This window comes from Loxodonta africana, chromosome 16, assembly GCF_030014295.1.
Source record: "Loxodonta africana isolate mLoxAfr1 chromosome 16, mLoxAfr1.hap2, whole genome shotgun sequence".
Lineage (NCBI taxonomy): Eukaryota > Metazoa > Chordata > Mammalia > Proboscidea > Elephantidae > Loxodonta > Loxodonta africana.
In genome coordinates, this window is record NC_087357.1 from 47,301,049 (window position 1) to 47,318,207 (window position 17,159).

General features: G+C 36.7%; 1 protein-coding gene and 1 long non-coding RNA gene across 4 annotated transcripts in view; both read right to left on the minus strand.

Moving 5' to 3' along the window:
* PTEN (phosphatase and tensin homolog) overlaps window positions 1–17,159 on the minus strand; it is a 105,425-nt gene that overhangs the window by 33,703 nt on the left and 54,563 nt on the right. For 2 of the 3 annotated variants that reach the window (XM_064269604.1, XM_064269605.1), the window contains exons 4-6: window positions 10,892–10,935; window positions 8,653–8,891; window positions 7,805–7,949 (exon numbers count right to left, since the gene is read on the minus strand). In XM_064269604.1, coding sequence (XP_064125674.1) covers window positions 7,848–7,949; window positions 8,653–8,891; window positions 10,892–10,935 — 385 coding nt within the window. In that variant the 3' untranslated portion in view covers window positions 7,805–7,847. The remainder of the gene's footprint in view (window positions 1–7,804; window positions 7,950–8,652; window positions 8,892–10,891; window positions 10,936–17,159) is intronic. The other variant, XM_064269603.1, reaches the window with a different exon arrangement.
* Window positions 10,944–17,158, minus strand: LOC135227922 (uncharacterized). The gene is made up of 3 exons (XR_010318100.1): window positions 16,290–17,158; window positions 14,537–14,597; window positions 10,944–13,763 (listed from the first exon to the last, which is right to left on the minus strand). It is a non-coding gene; the product is annotated as an uncharacterized LOC135227922 (long non-coding RNA).

Here is a 17,159-nt window from a genome sequence, read left to right on the forward strand (position 1 = left end):
TACATGGCACTGTGACTCACTGCTTTGTTCATCAGTATGTACTGGGGTGGTAAGACGCTACCATCAATTCTGAAAGAAATCTTATCTATTATTGTGAAAGTATTCTACTGCTTCATGAGTGCCAAGCCTTGAATCATAGCCTGTGTAAGAGAATTTGTCATGAAAATCTACTCTTGTGAAAGCTGTCAAATTCATGCCAGCCAAGACTTCAATCAAGGCCTTCTCGAAAAGTTTGGTCAAGAAATGGGAGCACATATGAAGTTCATTGCTACACATAAGTTCATTGGCTTTCAGAAGACAAATTCCACAGCCAGATATTACCATTAATTGGATAAACTACAAACTCTTTTAAAGAGTTTAACTCTTCAACCTTTAAACGAAAATGTGGATTCATAATTCTTTCCTTTCTAACACAGCATTAATGATACATTGTTGTTGTTAGATCCCATCAAGTGAGTTTTGACTCATAGCCACCCTATGTACAACAGAATGAAACAAAACCCCGTTCTGCGCCATCCTCATGATCATTGTTATGCTTGAGCCCACTGCTGCAGCCCCTGTGTCAATCCATCTTGTTGGGGGTCTTTCCTTTTCTTCTCTTACCCTCTCCTTTTCCAAGCAAGTTGTCCTTCTCCATGGAATGGTCCCTCCTGACAACACGACCAAAATATGTAAGATGAAGTCTCGCTATCCTTGCTTCTAAGGAACAATTTGGCTGTACCGCTTCCAAGACAGACCTGTTCGTTCTTTTGGCAGTCCGTGGTATATTCAATATTCCTCATCGACACCACAATCAAAGATCTCAACTCTTCTCCAGTCTTCCTTATTCAGTGCCTACCTTTCTCATGCATATGAAGCAGATGAAAATACCATGGCTTGAATCAGGTGCACCTTAGTCTTAAAAGTGACATCTTTGCTTTCTAGCACTTTAGAGGTCTTTTGCAGCAGATCTGCCAAATGCAATACATCATTTGATTTCTTAGAGACTGCTGCTTCCATGGGTGTTGATTATGGATCCAAGTAAAATGAAATCTTTGGCAACCTCAGTCTTTTCTCCGTTCATCATGATGTTGCTTATTGGTTCCCTGTCAATGTACTGTTGCAATCGCTTTTGAATGATCTTCAGCAAAATCTCACTTAAGTGTGATATTAACGATATTGTTCGATAATTTCCACATTCTGAGGATCACCTTTCTTTGGAACAGGCTTAAATATGGATCTCTTCCAGTCAGTTGGCCAGGTAGCTGTGTTCCAAATTTCTTGGCATAGATGAATGACCACCTCCAGCACCACATCTGTTTGTTGAAATATCTCAATTGGTATTTGGTCAATTCCTGGAGCCTTGTTTTTCGCCAATGTCTTCAGTGCAGGTTGCACTTCTTCCTTTCAGTACCATCGGTTGTTGATCATATACTACCTCCTGAAATGACTGAACACTGATTGATTCTTTTTGGTACAGTGACTCTGTGTACTCCTTCCATCTCCTTTAGATGCTTCCTGCGTCATTCAATTTTTTGCCCACAGAATCAGTATTTTGCCCATAGAATCCTTCAGTATTGCCACCTGAGGCTTGAATTTTTTCTTTAGTTCTTTCAGCTTGAGAAATGCCAAGCAAGCTTTTCCTTTTTTCTCCCTAACTCTAGGTCTTTGCACATGTCATTATAATTAATGATATAGATCTTGCCAAAAAATGATCTCATTAATTTGAAGGCAAAGAAAATGATGTAATAAAATTTCGTCTCAAGGGTCTTAAGAATCTATGGATTTAATAGAGAGAGACCTGGATGGCACAATGCTAAGTGAAATAAGTCAAACATATAAGGACAAATAGTGTATGATCCCTTTTTTACAAGAAGACAAGAATAGATAAATATAGACCTGTGTCATCAGCAGTTACCAGGAAGAAGTAGAGGGATGGACAAAGTACGCTTTATATCACAGAAACCAGTTATTTTTGGCGATGGGAAAAGTGGCACTGAATGTGGATTTAGTGAGCACAGCACAACCAAAGTAAAAAATGAGTGCTTGAGCATATATGAATGGGTACAGACAAACTGGTATATCGATAGGTACAAGTGTGTACATAGGTGAGAACAGATAGAAATATCTGCAAATCTCAAAAAAAAACATTACCACTGAGTTGATTCCGACGCACAGCAACCCTGTAGGACAGAGTGGTACTGCCCATAAGGTTTCCAAGGAGCAGCTGGTGGATTCGAACTGCTGACCTCTTGGTTAGCAGCTAAGCTCTTAACCACTGTACCACCAGGGCTCCAGAAATACCTATTTTAAAAACAAAACCAAACCCATTGCCATCGAGTCAATTCCGACTCATAGCAACCCTACAGGACGGAGTGGAACTGCCCCACGGGGCTTCCAAGGAGCAGCTGGTGGATTCGAACTGCCAACTGTGCCACCAGGGCACTGAAACATCTATAGGTACATGCAAATACAATTATGTGGGTGCAGGCACATATATTTATTGAAGACACAAATACGGATGCTCCTTAGACACAACAAAACATCTTACAACACTGGTTTTCTGGGTTTGAAGGCTTAGGACCATACTCTCATGGGACAACTCAGTCAACTGGCAAAACCTAGTTCACAAAAATCATCTGCATTCTAATGAAATGAGTAGTATCTGGGGTCTTAAAAGTTTCCAGGTGGCATCTAAGACACAACTATGGGTCTCTACTTGCCAGGAGCAAAACAGTAAGAAGTCAACCAAAAGCTCAGAGAAGAAACAAGTCTACATGAGCTACAATCTCATCGATCCTGAATCCAGAAGAACTAGATGGTGCCTGGCTACCAGCACTGACCATTCTGCTTGGGGTCATAATAGCTGTTCCCAGATAGAATGGGAGAAAAATATGGACCAGAACTCAAATACTTATTAAATAAACAAACAAACAAAAAAAAAGCCTAACAAACTGGAACAGCAGAGAACAGAGGATTCCCTGACACTATTGCCCTGAGATACTCTTTAAATCGAAAAACAAGCCTATCCCCTGAGATCACCTTTTAGCAAAACAGCAGAGTGGCACACAAAATAAAGGCTATTAACTGTAAGATTGGTACCCTACTTAAAAACCATCAGTATGAGACCAACAGAACAATCACTCAAAAGCAAAGATGAGAAGAAAAGGGGGCAGGGAAACTACAGAACTGGAAAGGGAACAAACTGAACAAAAAGAAAATGTTGACCCATTGTAATTGATGTAATTAATGTCACTGAACAATCAATGTGGAAACTGTCAAATGGGAACCTAACTTGCTGTATAAACTTTCATCAAAAACTCAACAAAGTATTTTAAAAAAGAATCTATGGACCCCATTTGCTCTTTCACGAGAGAGCATTTTTTGCACTTGTTTTTACCAAAAACAAAGTTGAAATTGATTGAATATCAAAGAAGACATAAAAGCTGCCAAGTCAAAGACAATGACATAGTTTCCACTTATTTTTAAAGTTAAATAATAGAATCCTTTTTACACTAAAATTTACTATTGAGCAGAATTCAGGCTGAATTTTGGTTAATTTGTCCCACTTAAGATTCAGTCATTCTTTTTTAAGCAGCAGCCACTGATTGTTGCTTAGGGGGAAAAAAAAAGTGAAGCATAATTCTTACGTACGTTTGCTTTTACAGCCTAAGTAAAATACTAATTTTCAGCGCAATTAAAAACTATAAGCAAAATTTTATGTTCATGTGTATCATGCACATTTTTTGTGGGAGAACTTTTATGGTTTTCGTCAGATTTTTAAAAGGTACACAACATAAATCCCTAGCTTAAACCTAGCATTCTGACTCCACATTACATAACTTTTCTATTTTTGTTTTAAACATTATATACATATGTAAGTATATTATTATATGATTTCTTTTCCACTACGAAAATGTCTGCTTCTCATCAACCCAGTTTTAAACTTCTACCGCTGCTTCTGCTATTGTATTTTATCATTCAAGGGTGCAGCACACTGTATAGAGAAATGTAAGGTAATCTCACACTTTCCAACACTCACAAAAACTATGCACTAAGATATAACACTCAATTTTGTAAAGAATCATCAACAAATAGCATATTAGCATCCTTAGAAATAATTCAAAAAAGTCACAAAAAATAAGACAGTTAGAAAACACAAGATGGGGAAGGAGTAAATGAACCAGGAGTCAATGCAACTACACAGCTCAAAATAAGGAATACGATCACCGCTATTTCTGTTCTGAAGTTGAATTTGGAGAAATTAGTTTAAACTAGAGGAGAAATTTCCTGATTATTGTAATTATTAAAGCAAGAATAAATTATTCTCATAAAGTTGTGATGTCTCCCTTCCTAGAGCTCTCTAAATTAGTTTTTCCATCCATCTGGAGTGGCTTCAGTTTTGTACCACTTGGAGATGGAGAAATGTGAAAAATCTCTTTGCATTAAATGTTAACGTGTTTTGCCATACGTACTATCCAATGAACTAAATTCCTTAAAAAGCGCTGTAAAAGACGACATGATCTTATTCACAGAAAACCCTACGGAATCCTCAAGAAAACTACTGAAACTAACAGAAGAGTTCAGCAGAGTATCGGGATACAAGATAAACATACAAAAATCAGTTGGATTCCTCTATACCAACAAAAAGAACATAGAAGAGGAAATCACCAAATCAATACCATTTACAGTAGCTGCTGAGAAGATAAAATACTTAGGAATAAATCTTACCAAAGATGTAAAAGACTTATACAAAGAAAACTACCATATACTTCTGCAAGAAACCAAGAGACCTACATAAGTGGAAAAACATACCTTGCTCATGGACAGGAAGACTTAACATTATAAAAATGGCTATTCTACCAAAAGTGATCTATACATTTAATGCAATTCCGATCCAAATTCCAAAGACATTCTTTAACAAGATGGACAATCACCAACTTCACATGGAAGGGAAAGAGGGCCCGGATAAGTAAAGCATTACTAAAAAAGAACAAAGTGGGAGGCCTTACCCTACCTGATTTTAGAACCTATTATACCCCCACAATAGTCAAAACAGCCTGGTACTGGTGCAACAACAGATACATAGACCAGTGGAACAGAATTGAGAATCCACACATAAATCCACCCACATATGAGTAGCTGATATTTGACAAAGGCCCCAAAACAGTTAAATGGGGAAAAGGCAGTCTTTTTACCAAAAGGTGCCGGCATAAATGGATATCCATCTGCAAAAAAATGGAACAAGGCCCATACCTCACTCCATGCACAAAAACTAACTCAAAATGGATCAAAGACCTAAATATAAAATCTAAAACAATAAAGATCATGGAAGAAAAAATACGGACAACATTAGGAGCCCTAATACATGGCATAAACAGTTTATAAAACATTACTAACAATGCAGAAGAAAAATTAGATAACTAGGAGCTCTTAAAAATCAAACACCTTTTACTGATTAGTTAGTAGATAAGAACTACTTTAGGTGAAGGGAAGAATAATACTCAATACACGGAAGGTCAGCTCAGCTGGACTGGACCAAAAGCAAAGAAGTTTCCTGGATAAACTGAATGCTTCAAAGGTCAGCGGAGCAACAGCGGGGGTTTGGGGACTATGGCTTAAGGGGACTACTAAGTCAATTGGCAAAATAATTCTATTATGAAAACATTCTGCATACCACTTTGAAATGTGGCGTCTGAGGTCTTAAATGCTAACAAGCGGCCATCTAAGATGCATCAATTGGTCTCAACCCACCTGGATCAAAGGAGAATGAAGAACACCAAGGTTACACGATAACTATGAGCCCAAGAGACAGAAAGGGCCCCAAGAACCAGAGACTTACACCATCCTGAGACCAGAAGAACTAGATGGTGCCCAGCCACAACCGATGACTGCCCTGACAGGGAGCACAACAGAGAACCCCTGAAGGAGCAAGAGAACAGTGGGACGCAGACCCCAAATTCTCATAAAAAGACCAGACTTAATGGTCTGACTGAGACTAGAAGAATCCCAGTGGTCATGGTCCCCAAACCTTCTGTTGGCCCAGGACAGGAACCATTCCCGAAGACAACTCATCAGACATGGAAGGGACTGGACAATGGGTTGGAGAGAGATGCTGATGAAGAGTGAGCTACTTGTATCAGGTGGACACTTGAGACTGTGTTGGTATCTCCTGTCTGGAGGGGAGATAGGAGGGTAGAGAGGGTTAGGAACTGGCAAAAACATCACAAAGGGAGAGACTAGAAGGAGGGAGCGGGCTGACTCATTAGGGAGAGAGTAAGTGGGACTATGGAGTAAGGTGTATATAAGCTTATATGTGACAGACTGACTTGATTTATAAACTTTCACTTAAAGTACAACAGAAATTATTTAAAAAAAAAAAAAAATCAAACACCTATGCTCATCCAAAGACTTCACCAAAAGAGTAAAAAGATTACCTACAGACTGGGAAAAAGTTTTTAGCTATGACATTTCCGATCAGAGCCTTATCTCTAAAATCTACATGATACTGCAAAAACTCAACTGCAAAAAGACAAATAACCCAATTAAAAAATGGGCAAAAGATTTGAACACACACTTCACTAAAGAAGACATTCAGGTAGCTAACAGATACATGAGGAAATGCTCATGATCATTAGCTATTAGAGAAATGCAAATCAAAACTACAATGAGATTTCAACTCACTCCAACAAGGCTGGCATTAATCCCAAAACACAAAACAATAAATGTTGGAGAGGCTGTGGTAAGATTGGAACACATATACACTGCTGGTGGGAATGTAAAATGGTACAACCACTCTGGAAATTGATTTGGGGCTTCCTTAAAAAGCTAGAAATAGAACTACCATGTGATCTAGCAATCCCACTCCTTGGAATATATCATAGAAAAATAAGAGCCTTTACACCAACAGAAATATGCACACCCATGTTCACTGCAGCACTGTTTACAATGGCAAATAGACGGAAGCAACCAAGGTGCTCATCAACAGATGAATGGATAAATAAATGATGCTATATTCACACAACTGAATACTACGCATCGATAAAGAACAGTGATGAATGTGTGAAACATTTCATAACTTGGAGGAATCTGGAAGACATTACGCTGAGTGAAATTAGTCAGTTGCAAAAGGACAAATATCATATAAGATCACTATTATAAGAACTCAAGAAACAGTTTAAACAGAGAAGAAAATATTTTTTGATGGTTACAAGAGGGGGGAGGGTGGGAGGGTGAGAGAGGGGTACTGACTAGATAGTAGATAAGAACTACTTTAGGTGACAGAGAAAGACAACACACAATACAGGCGAGGTCAGCACAACTGGAATAAACCAAAAGCAAAGAAGTTTCCAGAACAAACTGAATGTTTGGAAGGCAAGCATAGCAGGGGTAGGGGTTTGAGGACCATGGTTTCAGGGGAGACATCTGAGTCAATTGACATAATAAAATCTATTAAGAAAACATTAGGCATCCCACCTTGGAGAGAGGCGTCTGGGGTCTTAAACGCTAGCAAGCAGCCATCTAAGATGCATCAATTGGTCTCAACCTGCCCGGATCAAAGGAGAATGAAGAACACCAAGGACACAAGGCGATTATGAGCCCAAAAGACAGAAAGGGCCACATGAACCAGAAACTACATCATCCTGAGACCAGAAGAACTAGATGGTGCGCCCTGCTACGACCGATGGCTGCCCTGACAGGGAACACAATAGAGAACCCCTGAGGGAGCAGGAGATCAGTGGGATGCAGACCCCAAATTCTCATAAGACCAGACTTAATGGTCTGACTGAGACTAGAAGGACCCTGGTGGTCATGGCCCCCACACCTTCTGCTGGCCCAGGACAGGGACCATTCCCGAAGCCAACTCTTCAGACATGGATTGGACTGGACGATGGGTTGGAGAGGGATGCTGGTGAGAAGTGAGCTTCTTGGATCAGGTGGATACTTGAGACTATGTTGGCATCTCCTCCCTGAAAGGGAGATGAGAGGGTAGAGGGGGTTAGAAGTTGGTGAAATGGACACGAAAAGAGAGAGTGGAGGGAGAGAGCAGGCTGCCTCATTAGGGGGAGAGCAATTGGGAGTATGTAGCAAGGTGTATGTAAGTTTTTGTGTGAGAGACTGACTTGATTTGTAAACTTTTAAACTTAAAAACACAATAAAAAATTTTTAAAAAGACACTGTAAAAGTTCTCCCAAGAGTTCGTCTTTTGCTTTCAAACGTACTACACAAATTAGTCATTGAGTTTCAACACAGTCTTTAGTTTTCTGAATAAGAAGTTGAACCTTTAATCTTAACTATATGAATATTCATAGAGTAATCTCTACATATTATAAAATATCATACACTAGGCAAAAGTTATTATCCAAAGGCATCTTCAAGCAAGCTTCAGAAATATCAAGCTTATTTTGATTAATGTGTGGCTTTTTTTAATGCTTTGTAAGAATTTATGAGACCAAATCCACAATATAGTTAATAGGTAAGATATGCTAACATGATCTGAAAATGCTAGAATTAACAGGAAAATTGAATGAATCAGTCGTGTACATATACAAGTTGAGACGGTAACTAATTTAAAAACTTTTAAGAAAAAAATAAGGGTTACCAACTTTTTTTTGGCCCAATAAATTCTAGGATCTATGCAGAGAAAAGAAAAAAACACCAAATATATCTTACCTTTTTGTCTCTGGTCCTTACTTCCCCATAAAAATCTAGGGCTTCTTGTGCCTTTAAAAATTTGCCCCGATGTAACAAATATGCACAAATCATTACACCAGTTCGTCCCTTTCCAGCTTTACAGTGAATTGCTGCAACATGATTGTCATCTTCACTTAGCCATTGGTCAAGATCTTCACAAAAGGGTTTGATAAGCTCTAGTTGTGGTGGGTTGTGGTCTTCAAAAGGATACTGTGCAACTGTGGTAAAAAGATAAACTCAGAATAAGAAAAAAATCTCTCCTGAATTTTTAATTAAAAGTAGGTTAGCTTCAGAAACATTGCACATAAACTATAAACAGGTGTTTAAATAAAAGATAAGCTAAACTCCCTTAAAAAAAAATTTATTGCCTGATAACTTGCTAGTTTTTGAATATAGTCTCTCACTAACTCTTAAATGCATCCATTAAAAAAGGAGACCAAGTATTATTTTCCCCACATTATGCTAGAGGAAACTGTGTTATGCTGAAGTAGCACAGGTTACATCTCAGAGGTGGAGCTGAACCCAAAAAGAAATGTTACATAGGCCTCTTGTCAAGGGCTGTCAATGCATTTTCTAACAAAAGGAGTAGTGACACTAATAATATTGCATCACCTTGGTAACAGAACATATTCTCAAAGGTACAATGGATTATTAACAGAATCAGTAATGGAAAGGATTGCATTTTATACTTCATATAAAAAATGTTCGGTCTATTATTTAAAGGTGGCCTTACAAATGTTAGTGTTGTATACAATGATTTATAAGAAATTTTCAAAAGAAACTGAAAAATAATTACTTACAAAAATATACAATTGTATTAAAGTTTATCAAATGAAGTTTCAGGTCTTTTCACATGAATTATTAAGAACCCAAGACTTCTTTGACCCCTATCGTCAGAGTTGAGTTGTTCTGTTTTATTTTTGTCTAGAAATAGGACTTTAAATATATCATTAAATTTCATCTTACTGGTCTCTACCTCAGTTCCATTCTATTAAGAGCTTTAAAAATTGGATTGATATTCAACACTAATTATTCACCATCATCTAAATATGTGAAAAGCATGTCTTCTATCTTCAACCAAGTCACTCATAATGTGGTACAGGATACAATTAAGTAAGTCCTTTGGTATAACAGGAGAGATCTTCTGGAAGACAATTACTACCATTATAGTCACTGAGAAGTTTTCACTTAGTCATCTGCCTGACTGTACTATCAGTCTATCTTTATCTCCCCAGTGACACACAAAAACATCCAGTAAAATCAGTTAAATGCCCATTTAAAGCTAAATAAATCTCTATTTTTGCCTAGTAAACAGTCACCTAAATCCACCAAAAGGAGAAACATCCTTATGAACCCATACTGACTCTCAGTCATTAAAAAAACAAAACCAAACCCGTTACCATCGAGTCAATTCTGGCTCATAGCGACCCTACAGGACACAGCAGAACTGCCCCATATGGTTTCCAAGGAGTGCCTGGTGAATATGAACTGCCGACCTTTCGGTTAGTAGCCATAGCTCTTAACCACTATGCCACCAGGGTACTTATAAACTCTCAAACCATCTGTTTCAAAGTCCATTCTAGATTTTCAACAGGGATCAATGGCAGATACATCAATTTGTAGCTAATAAAGTCCACCTCCTCTCTCTCTTTGACTATCAGGACACCACCTGCCAAGCTTAACTCTCCAGTTGTCTCATGGCTCACACGGCTCCACAAATAAAATGAAATTTTTGTGAGCTGTGAGATATAATTTATCTGCACCTGGAGATGAGCTCATTTAAAGCATCTCCCCACTCTCGTTTCTCAAGCTCCTCTTATCCACATTTGTTATACTCTTTTCCACCCTTTAGGTTATTCTCTTTGATAGAGAAGAATTGAGTAGTCCTGCTTTCTCCATATAATCTCTTAGTATTACACCAACTGCCTCAAACACTAGGCATGCCCCCCTTCCTTATTTTATTCTTATCCTAGGAATTTCTCCTAATTCTTAGCCTATTCTTTACTTTGGTCTTCACGACATTACTGATAGGGTTATGGGATACTTGTTCTAAAACATAATATTAAAATTAAATTTATTTCCCTCAAATTTTTAAGACCATCCTTAAGATAAATATTTATCTTACTTAATAATCTAGATTATTCACTATTGCTATGGCAGTAATATTTAGACTTTTGGTTTTAAGTTATACAACATACTATAATACATTTATACCTACCTCTGCAGTTAAATTTGGCGGTGTCATAATGTCTTTCAGCACATCTACAAGAAAAGTTTAAACGTTGACACAAAGTTAGCTTTTCCACTTGAAAAAAAAGTTTTAATGGTAGCAGTTTCTGAATCTTTACCATGTGTCAGGCATTGTGTTAAGTGCTTTACATTCATTATTTCTTTTAATCCTATGAAATAGGTACTGTTATTATCCTCATTTACAATTAAGGAAAATGAGGCTTAAAAGGTTACATGTATCCAATTACAACTTACATACTTGCTTGCAAAACCTTTGAGGCCAATAATACACAGCATTGCAAATTTGTCTGCATCCATGCCATCAAAATTCACTTATAAAAATTTTGCATGCTACTGGAATTTATTTTTTACTTCACAAGCAACCGTGAACAACTGACTAGTTTCAGTCATATCTTTACCTCAGGATTCATGCATACACAGTTCTCAAACTATTTTTTAAAAAGAGATATGTTGAAATAGTAAAAGAGCAAAGGCAAAAGAAAAAGGAAGAAAGAAACTGAACAATGCTAATCCGCTAGAATACAATGCTTACTAAATTTCTTTAAACCAGACTTTTAAACCTTTTGCTAAGCCAAAGGTCATCTTTTACAATAATCTCTCAGAGAATAAATTTTAATTAAACTCTGAAGGTAATGAAAGAGTACTACGTAAACTCAATATAAAACTAGTAAAATGCTTACTTAGCATTACTAGAGGACACTAATAATAGCTGTGGTTGGTATGCAATTATGTACTAGCCTACTCATGATTAGTAGGCCATGTTTACAAACATAAGCTCAACAGTATCATGGTCACTCTAACTACAAACCAAACCAGATTTGTACAAAATCATTTAAAATAAAAAATTAGCTTTTTAAAACAAATATAAGTACCAAAAAAACAAACCTGTTGCCATTGAGTAGATTCCGACTCATAGCTACCCTGTAGGACAGAGTAGAACTGCCCCATAGGGTTTCCAAGGAGCAGCTGGTGGATACGAACCTTCAACTTTTTTGGTTAGCAGCTACAGCTCTTAACCACTACACCACCAGGGCTCCAAATACAGGTACACAGTCCCTTAATTCACGATTCTAAAATCCAAACAGTTCCAAACATCTAAAATTTTCCCTTAAATTACAGCAAACTCAATTGCAGCAGCTTATGAGACTATATGCAGTCCTCACTATACACTAGGGTGAAAAGTCATACTGCATTCTAGGAACTGTCCCAAAGCCCCTTCTGGTGTTGTCATACGTGGTATATGCTTCCATACTACTTTTCTAAAAACTAAAATATTCCAAATGCTGAAACACAACTGACCCCAAGATTTTTCATATAAGAGATTATGGACCTGTACTATAATGCAGAAATCCTGAAACACCTATCTATTTCCTCTACTTTAAAAAGCTTCAAAATCAAATTCACATGAAAGTTGAACTAATTACAAACAAGTTGCAGTCCACTGCTCTCTAACCAGTCAGACCTCAAATAAACTTTCATATTACCACTTGAAACGAAGCTTTTCCTTTTTTAGTTTATCAGGTTTTGCTAGAAAGAATATGTACTTGGCAATGACATGCATATTTATGAATCCTTGCTAAATATGTGATATTCACTGATAAGAAAAAGCATGGTAGGTAGGAAGAAGAGAACTGACCAAGAAAATAGTCACATTTTATAATTTCTTTGGTATAAACCATGGAGGAGACGTGGCCAGTAGCAAAGAATCCATAATAAAGTATTTTATAAGGGATCAAATAAAGATAGGGAACAAGGAATAAGGGAGGAATAGGGCTACCATAACAGAAAATAAATGTTTTGAGTTCCATGAGCTTCAGTTCTCTAAAGTTCCCAAGCTTTCTCAGAGGTCAAAATGTTTGGTTTGACAAGTACTCCTTAAAAGCTCCTTCATAAACTAATTCTCAAATGTTACCATTAAAAGAAAGACTACGAAAGGAAATGGAAAATAATAAGGTACTAAGTGTCTAATAGATATACACACTTTACTAGGAGTTCCTACATGTTTTGTTTCATCCTCACAGGCATATGATAACAGTTGATATCATCTTCATTTTATAGTTGAGAAAGCTCAGGTTTAGAAGGGCATCGAATAACTTGCTCCAAACAACAATTTTTAAGTGGCAGAGTCAGGACTCAAGCACAGAATCTCTGACTACAAAGTTAAATTTCTTCCACTGCTGCTCTATACTTCCACTTATAATTAAAAAATACTAATAGTTTTAAAAACAAATGCAATAGCAAAATTTAGTCAAAGCCAGCCTTCTTACAAGACCAGTATTTGGCATAAAAGAACCAACAAATAGTGATAATGAAAACTTTTATAAAGACATCCATGGGAAAGTATAGAGAACCTTTAAGAGTATATACCGGGAATGGTAGTGCCGCAAGTGCCCAAGGGAGGGGGTTGACAGAGGAAGGATAAAGATTTTCTTGTTAATTAAAACCTTCTCTGATAATTGCCCTCTCTCATACACACAAGTTTCTTTTAAATGTTTTGGAGTATGTTAGTGATAAGACAAGTCTCTCAACAAACCAAAATTGAAGACACACAATTGGCAAATGAGATTTGACTAAGACAAGTGTTAGGTAAATGTAACCATTTCATTATAAATTAAACTCAACTTAAAAGATATCTTTACTTTTTATCATTACCTCAAATCAGCTTATATGAGACAACGGACATGAAGAGGCATTGAAAGATAGTTTTTATGAAGCTGTAGACAGAAGTGAAGAAAGGGCTAAGATTAACTGGAAAAAAGCTTCCAGAGAAGGGAGACTTGCCAAAGACTCAACTAGGCAGGTAGGTCTCTTCTTTTCGCTCTTCATGAAGTAATCCCTATCTTATTAAAAAGAATTAATTCATAAAATTAATAACAGCTAAAGGTTTACCACAGAATGATGGAGAGCTATATGTCAAATCAAATATATAATAAAATACAATTAAACATTTTAAAAATTAGTACCCAGTGAACATGTAAGTTCCTCATAGGCAAGAACTATATACATGCTTCTATCCCTATTCCCTCTTTCTCCTCTCTCCCACCCTCTCCAGAGTGTATATTACTCAGAGGAACATACAAAGATGAAATACAGGCACTCATATAAAACAAACTGATTAAGTTTCAATATACTTGAATTTGGTTATGATATGAGGCTAATTTTGCTCTTTCTTAAAATAACTTCTTGAATGTCTGAAGAAAATATGACTAGAGATATAAACAGATATTGCTAATTATTAAAAGCTCCACATTAAGAACTCTTCATCCCTGTTTATCACAACTGTCATAAAAATTTTAATACACTATTAAGTATAGTTAGTGAAAATATTTTAAGATCTTTCAATTTATGTGTTTGCCAAGACATACATATCACATGGAATTAATCTCCTAAAAATAAAAGAAATAAAATAGAAATATCTGCTACTTGCCAGACTTGTTTACTCAGAGTCAGAAACATAAACAAAGGTAGAAAGAAGGTGAAGATTGGAAAATAATACCAGAAATCAAAACATGCTACAATTTGGTAGTTCTCAAAACTTCTGAAGTGAGTAAATTTGAGAGGTTAAAAACAAAACAAAAAAACAGAAGGGAATAAACAGTGGATGGTCTGCTACCTTAAGTACCTGTGTGACCTTGTTCAACTCACTTAACTTCTCTAGGCCTCAGATTCCCCATCTGTAAAATGAGAAGGTTGAACTAAATGATCTCTTTCAGGTACTTTCTTTCTAGTTCTGAAAGTCTGTGATTCCATTAAATGGAGAGGGGAAGGGAAATTATGATACATGCACTAAAAACTACTCTCAACTAATAAGGAAATAATTCATTAACTTGGGAGTCCAATGTTTGGAAATACAAAAATGGACAGTTAAGTTACCAGGCTAGCCTGCAATGCCAACCTGAAGTCAACACCATAATCTAAGTAATCTACAATACTGGCAGTCTGAACCTAAGTCCTAAATTCTAGAAGAAACCACTGCATACAGGGATGAAAAGAATTTCCTTCCCTTTCTTTAGATACAATGTTAAACTTGAATAATTTTTTGAAAAAGGCTGAACTTGTGTTTAGTATCATTTTATTTTCCCTCTGAGACTCTCTAAATTGCCAATCCTGAGATGCCAAACCTAAAGTGACTCCTTAAATTGTCTCCAGCTTTGGACAGTTCTTGTCCTTTTTTTTTATACTTTACTTCTGAATTATTTGTTCAAAAAGTACAAAGCTTTGTGGTTTATACTTTCTTCCACAAAAAACACTGAGACAACTGCAGCAAGGCTCACTGTAAGACAGGTTTATCAGGAAAAGCGAAAGCCCCTCTATATTCACAGATCGTTTGTAAAGAGGGGTCCACCTAACCTCAAGTTTCTATACCACCTTTTCCTTTCTTTCATCTTGTTTCCTATTACCACCACCGTCTCACACATACACCCTTCAATTTGACCATAATGGACTACCTGCTACATCCGAAACACTATTAAACTGACAAGCTTCTTACATGCCATTCCCTCACCTAAAATGCCATTTCCCCCTGATCCTAGATCTTTGGTCAACCACAACTCTTTTTGGCTCAGTCAAATATTCTTTCCTTTATGAAGCCTTCTCTATTCCCTTGGGTATAACTGCTATTTCTAACGTTCTCTTCTATACAAAGGTTATATCTCTTTATAACACTTTGTTTACTTTTCATTAGACTATAAGCTACTGGAGGTCAACAACTATGTCTTAAGTCACCTCTGTACCCCAGCACACTTTATAATGTCTAGCATGTGATAAGCAGTCAACAGACGTTTGCTCCTTTGTGAATTACAGGAAATCGGTGAAAAATCACTAAAAAACCAAAACCCATTGCTGTCATATCAGTTCTGACTCATAGCAACCCCATGTGTGCAGAGCAGAACTGTACTCCACAGAGTTTTCAAGGCTATGACTTTTCAGAAGCACATCACTAGGTCTTTTCTCTGAGGATCCTCTCGGTGGGTTCAAACCACCAATCTGTCAGTCTTTTGGTTAGCAGTCGAGTACTTAACCATTTGCACCACCCAGGGACTCCTGAAAACTCACTGTTTTTGTTCTGCGCCATTGAGTCAGTTCTGACTCATAGCGACCCTACAGGACAGAGCAGAACTGCTCCACAGAGTTTCCTAGGCTGAAATCTTTATGGAAGCAGATCTCTGGTCTTTTCTTCTGAGGAGTGACTTGTGGGTCCTAACCACAGACCTTTTGGTTAGCAGCTGAGTGCTTAACCATTGCTCCACCAGGACTCCTGAAAACTCACTAGGAGTAACAATATCAGTATCTATTCCACTTTCAGTACTTCCGAATTGTTACAAGAACAGAAAGGTCACTAAATTAAAGATAAAAAAACAACATACCATAAGCCAACAAGGGCACAGAATCTTTCATCCTTTTTTGTGAAGATTTAAATGCCTACTAAAGGCAAAAAAGAATCTTGTTCTTACATTGGATAAATGAACTCTCAGATATTACGGCAGTGAATTAGTATATACAGCTACAGTAAAATTTATTTCCTATTGAATAATTTATAGATGTCATATGGAAAAACAAAGGCCAGGTAGAAAAATAATACATTATATGTGTCATTCTTTTAAAAAAAAAAAAAAAAAAAGGTTAGAAAATGGTCAATATTTGACATAGGGAAAGTAGTCTTCAAGGGAAAAAAATGGTAAAGTATTTTTCTTTCTTTTTTTCCTTTCACCTCTCTACTTTCAAAGTCAAAAAAAAGTTGAAGATCAATTAGCTGTATCAAGGGGTCAATCCTTACAAATCTGCCACAGATAAACCACCAGATTCAAAAATTTTAGGTAACTTATGTTATATACAGTTAGAGAATATTCTAAGAGCTCAATCATTCGACCTAGAGACACAGAATAAACAAAATTATATCCATTCTGCAGCCTACCTCCATGGAAGATGTTTTTAATGCCTTTAGAGAAGTCCTACTGTGAACTGTACTTCAAATTACCACATGGTTATAGGCTCAATGATGGGCTAGATGCCAAGTCATTTAAAGCAGATCAAGTATCATGAATCTGTGCCAACATTGTTTTACTTCATCCCCACGCTTTCTAAGTTATCTAATAACGTTCTCAATCAAACTTCTTGAACTAATTGTTTTATTCTATTAAAATGCATCTTTATATCTACCTCACTCTAAAAAGGAAATAACTTTCACTTAATAGCTATTTTAGAAGATATTTGCAAGCATACAAATAAAAAACATA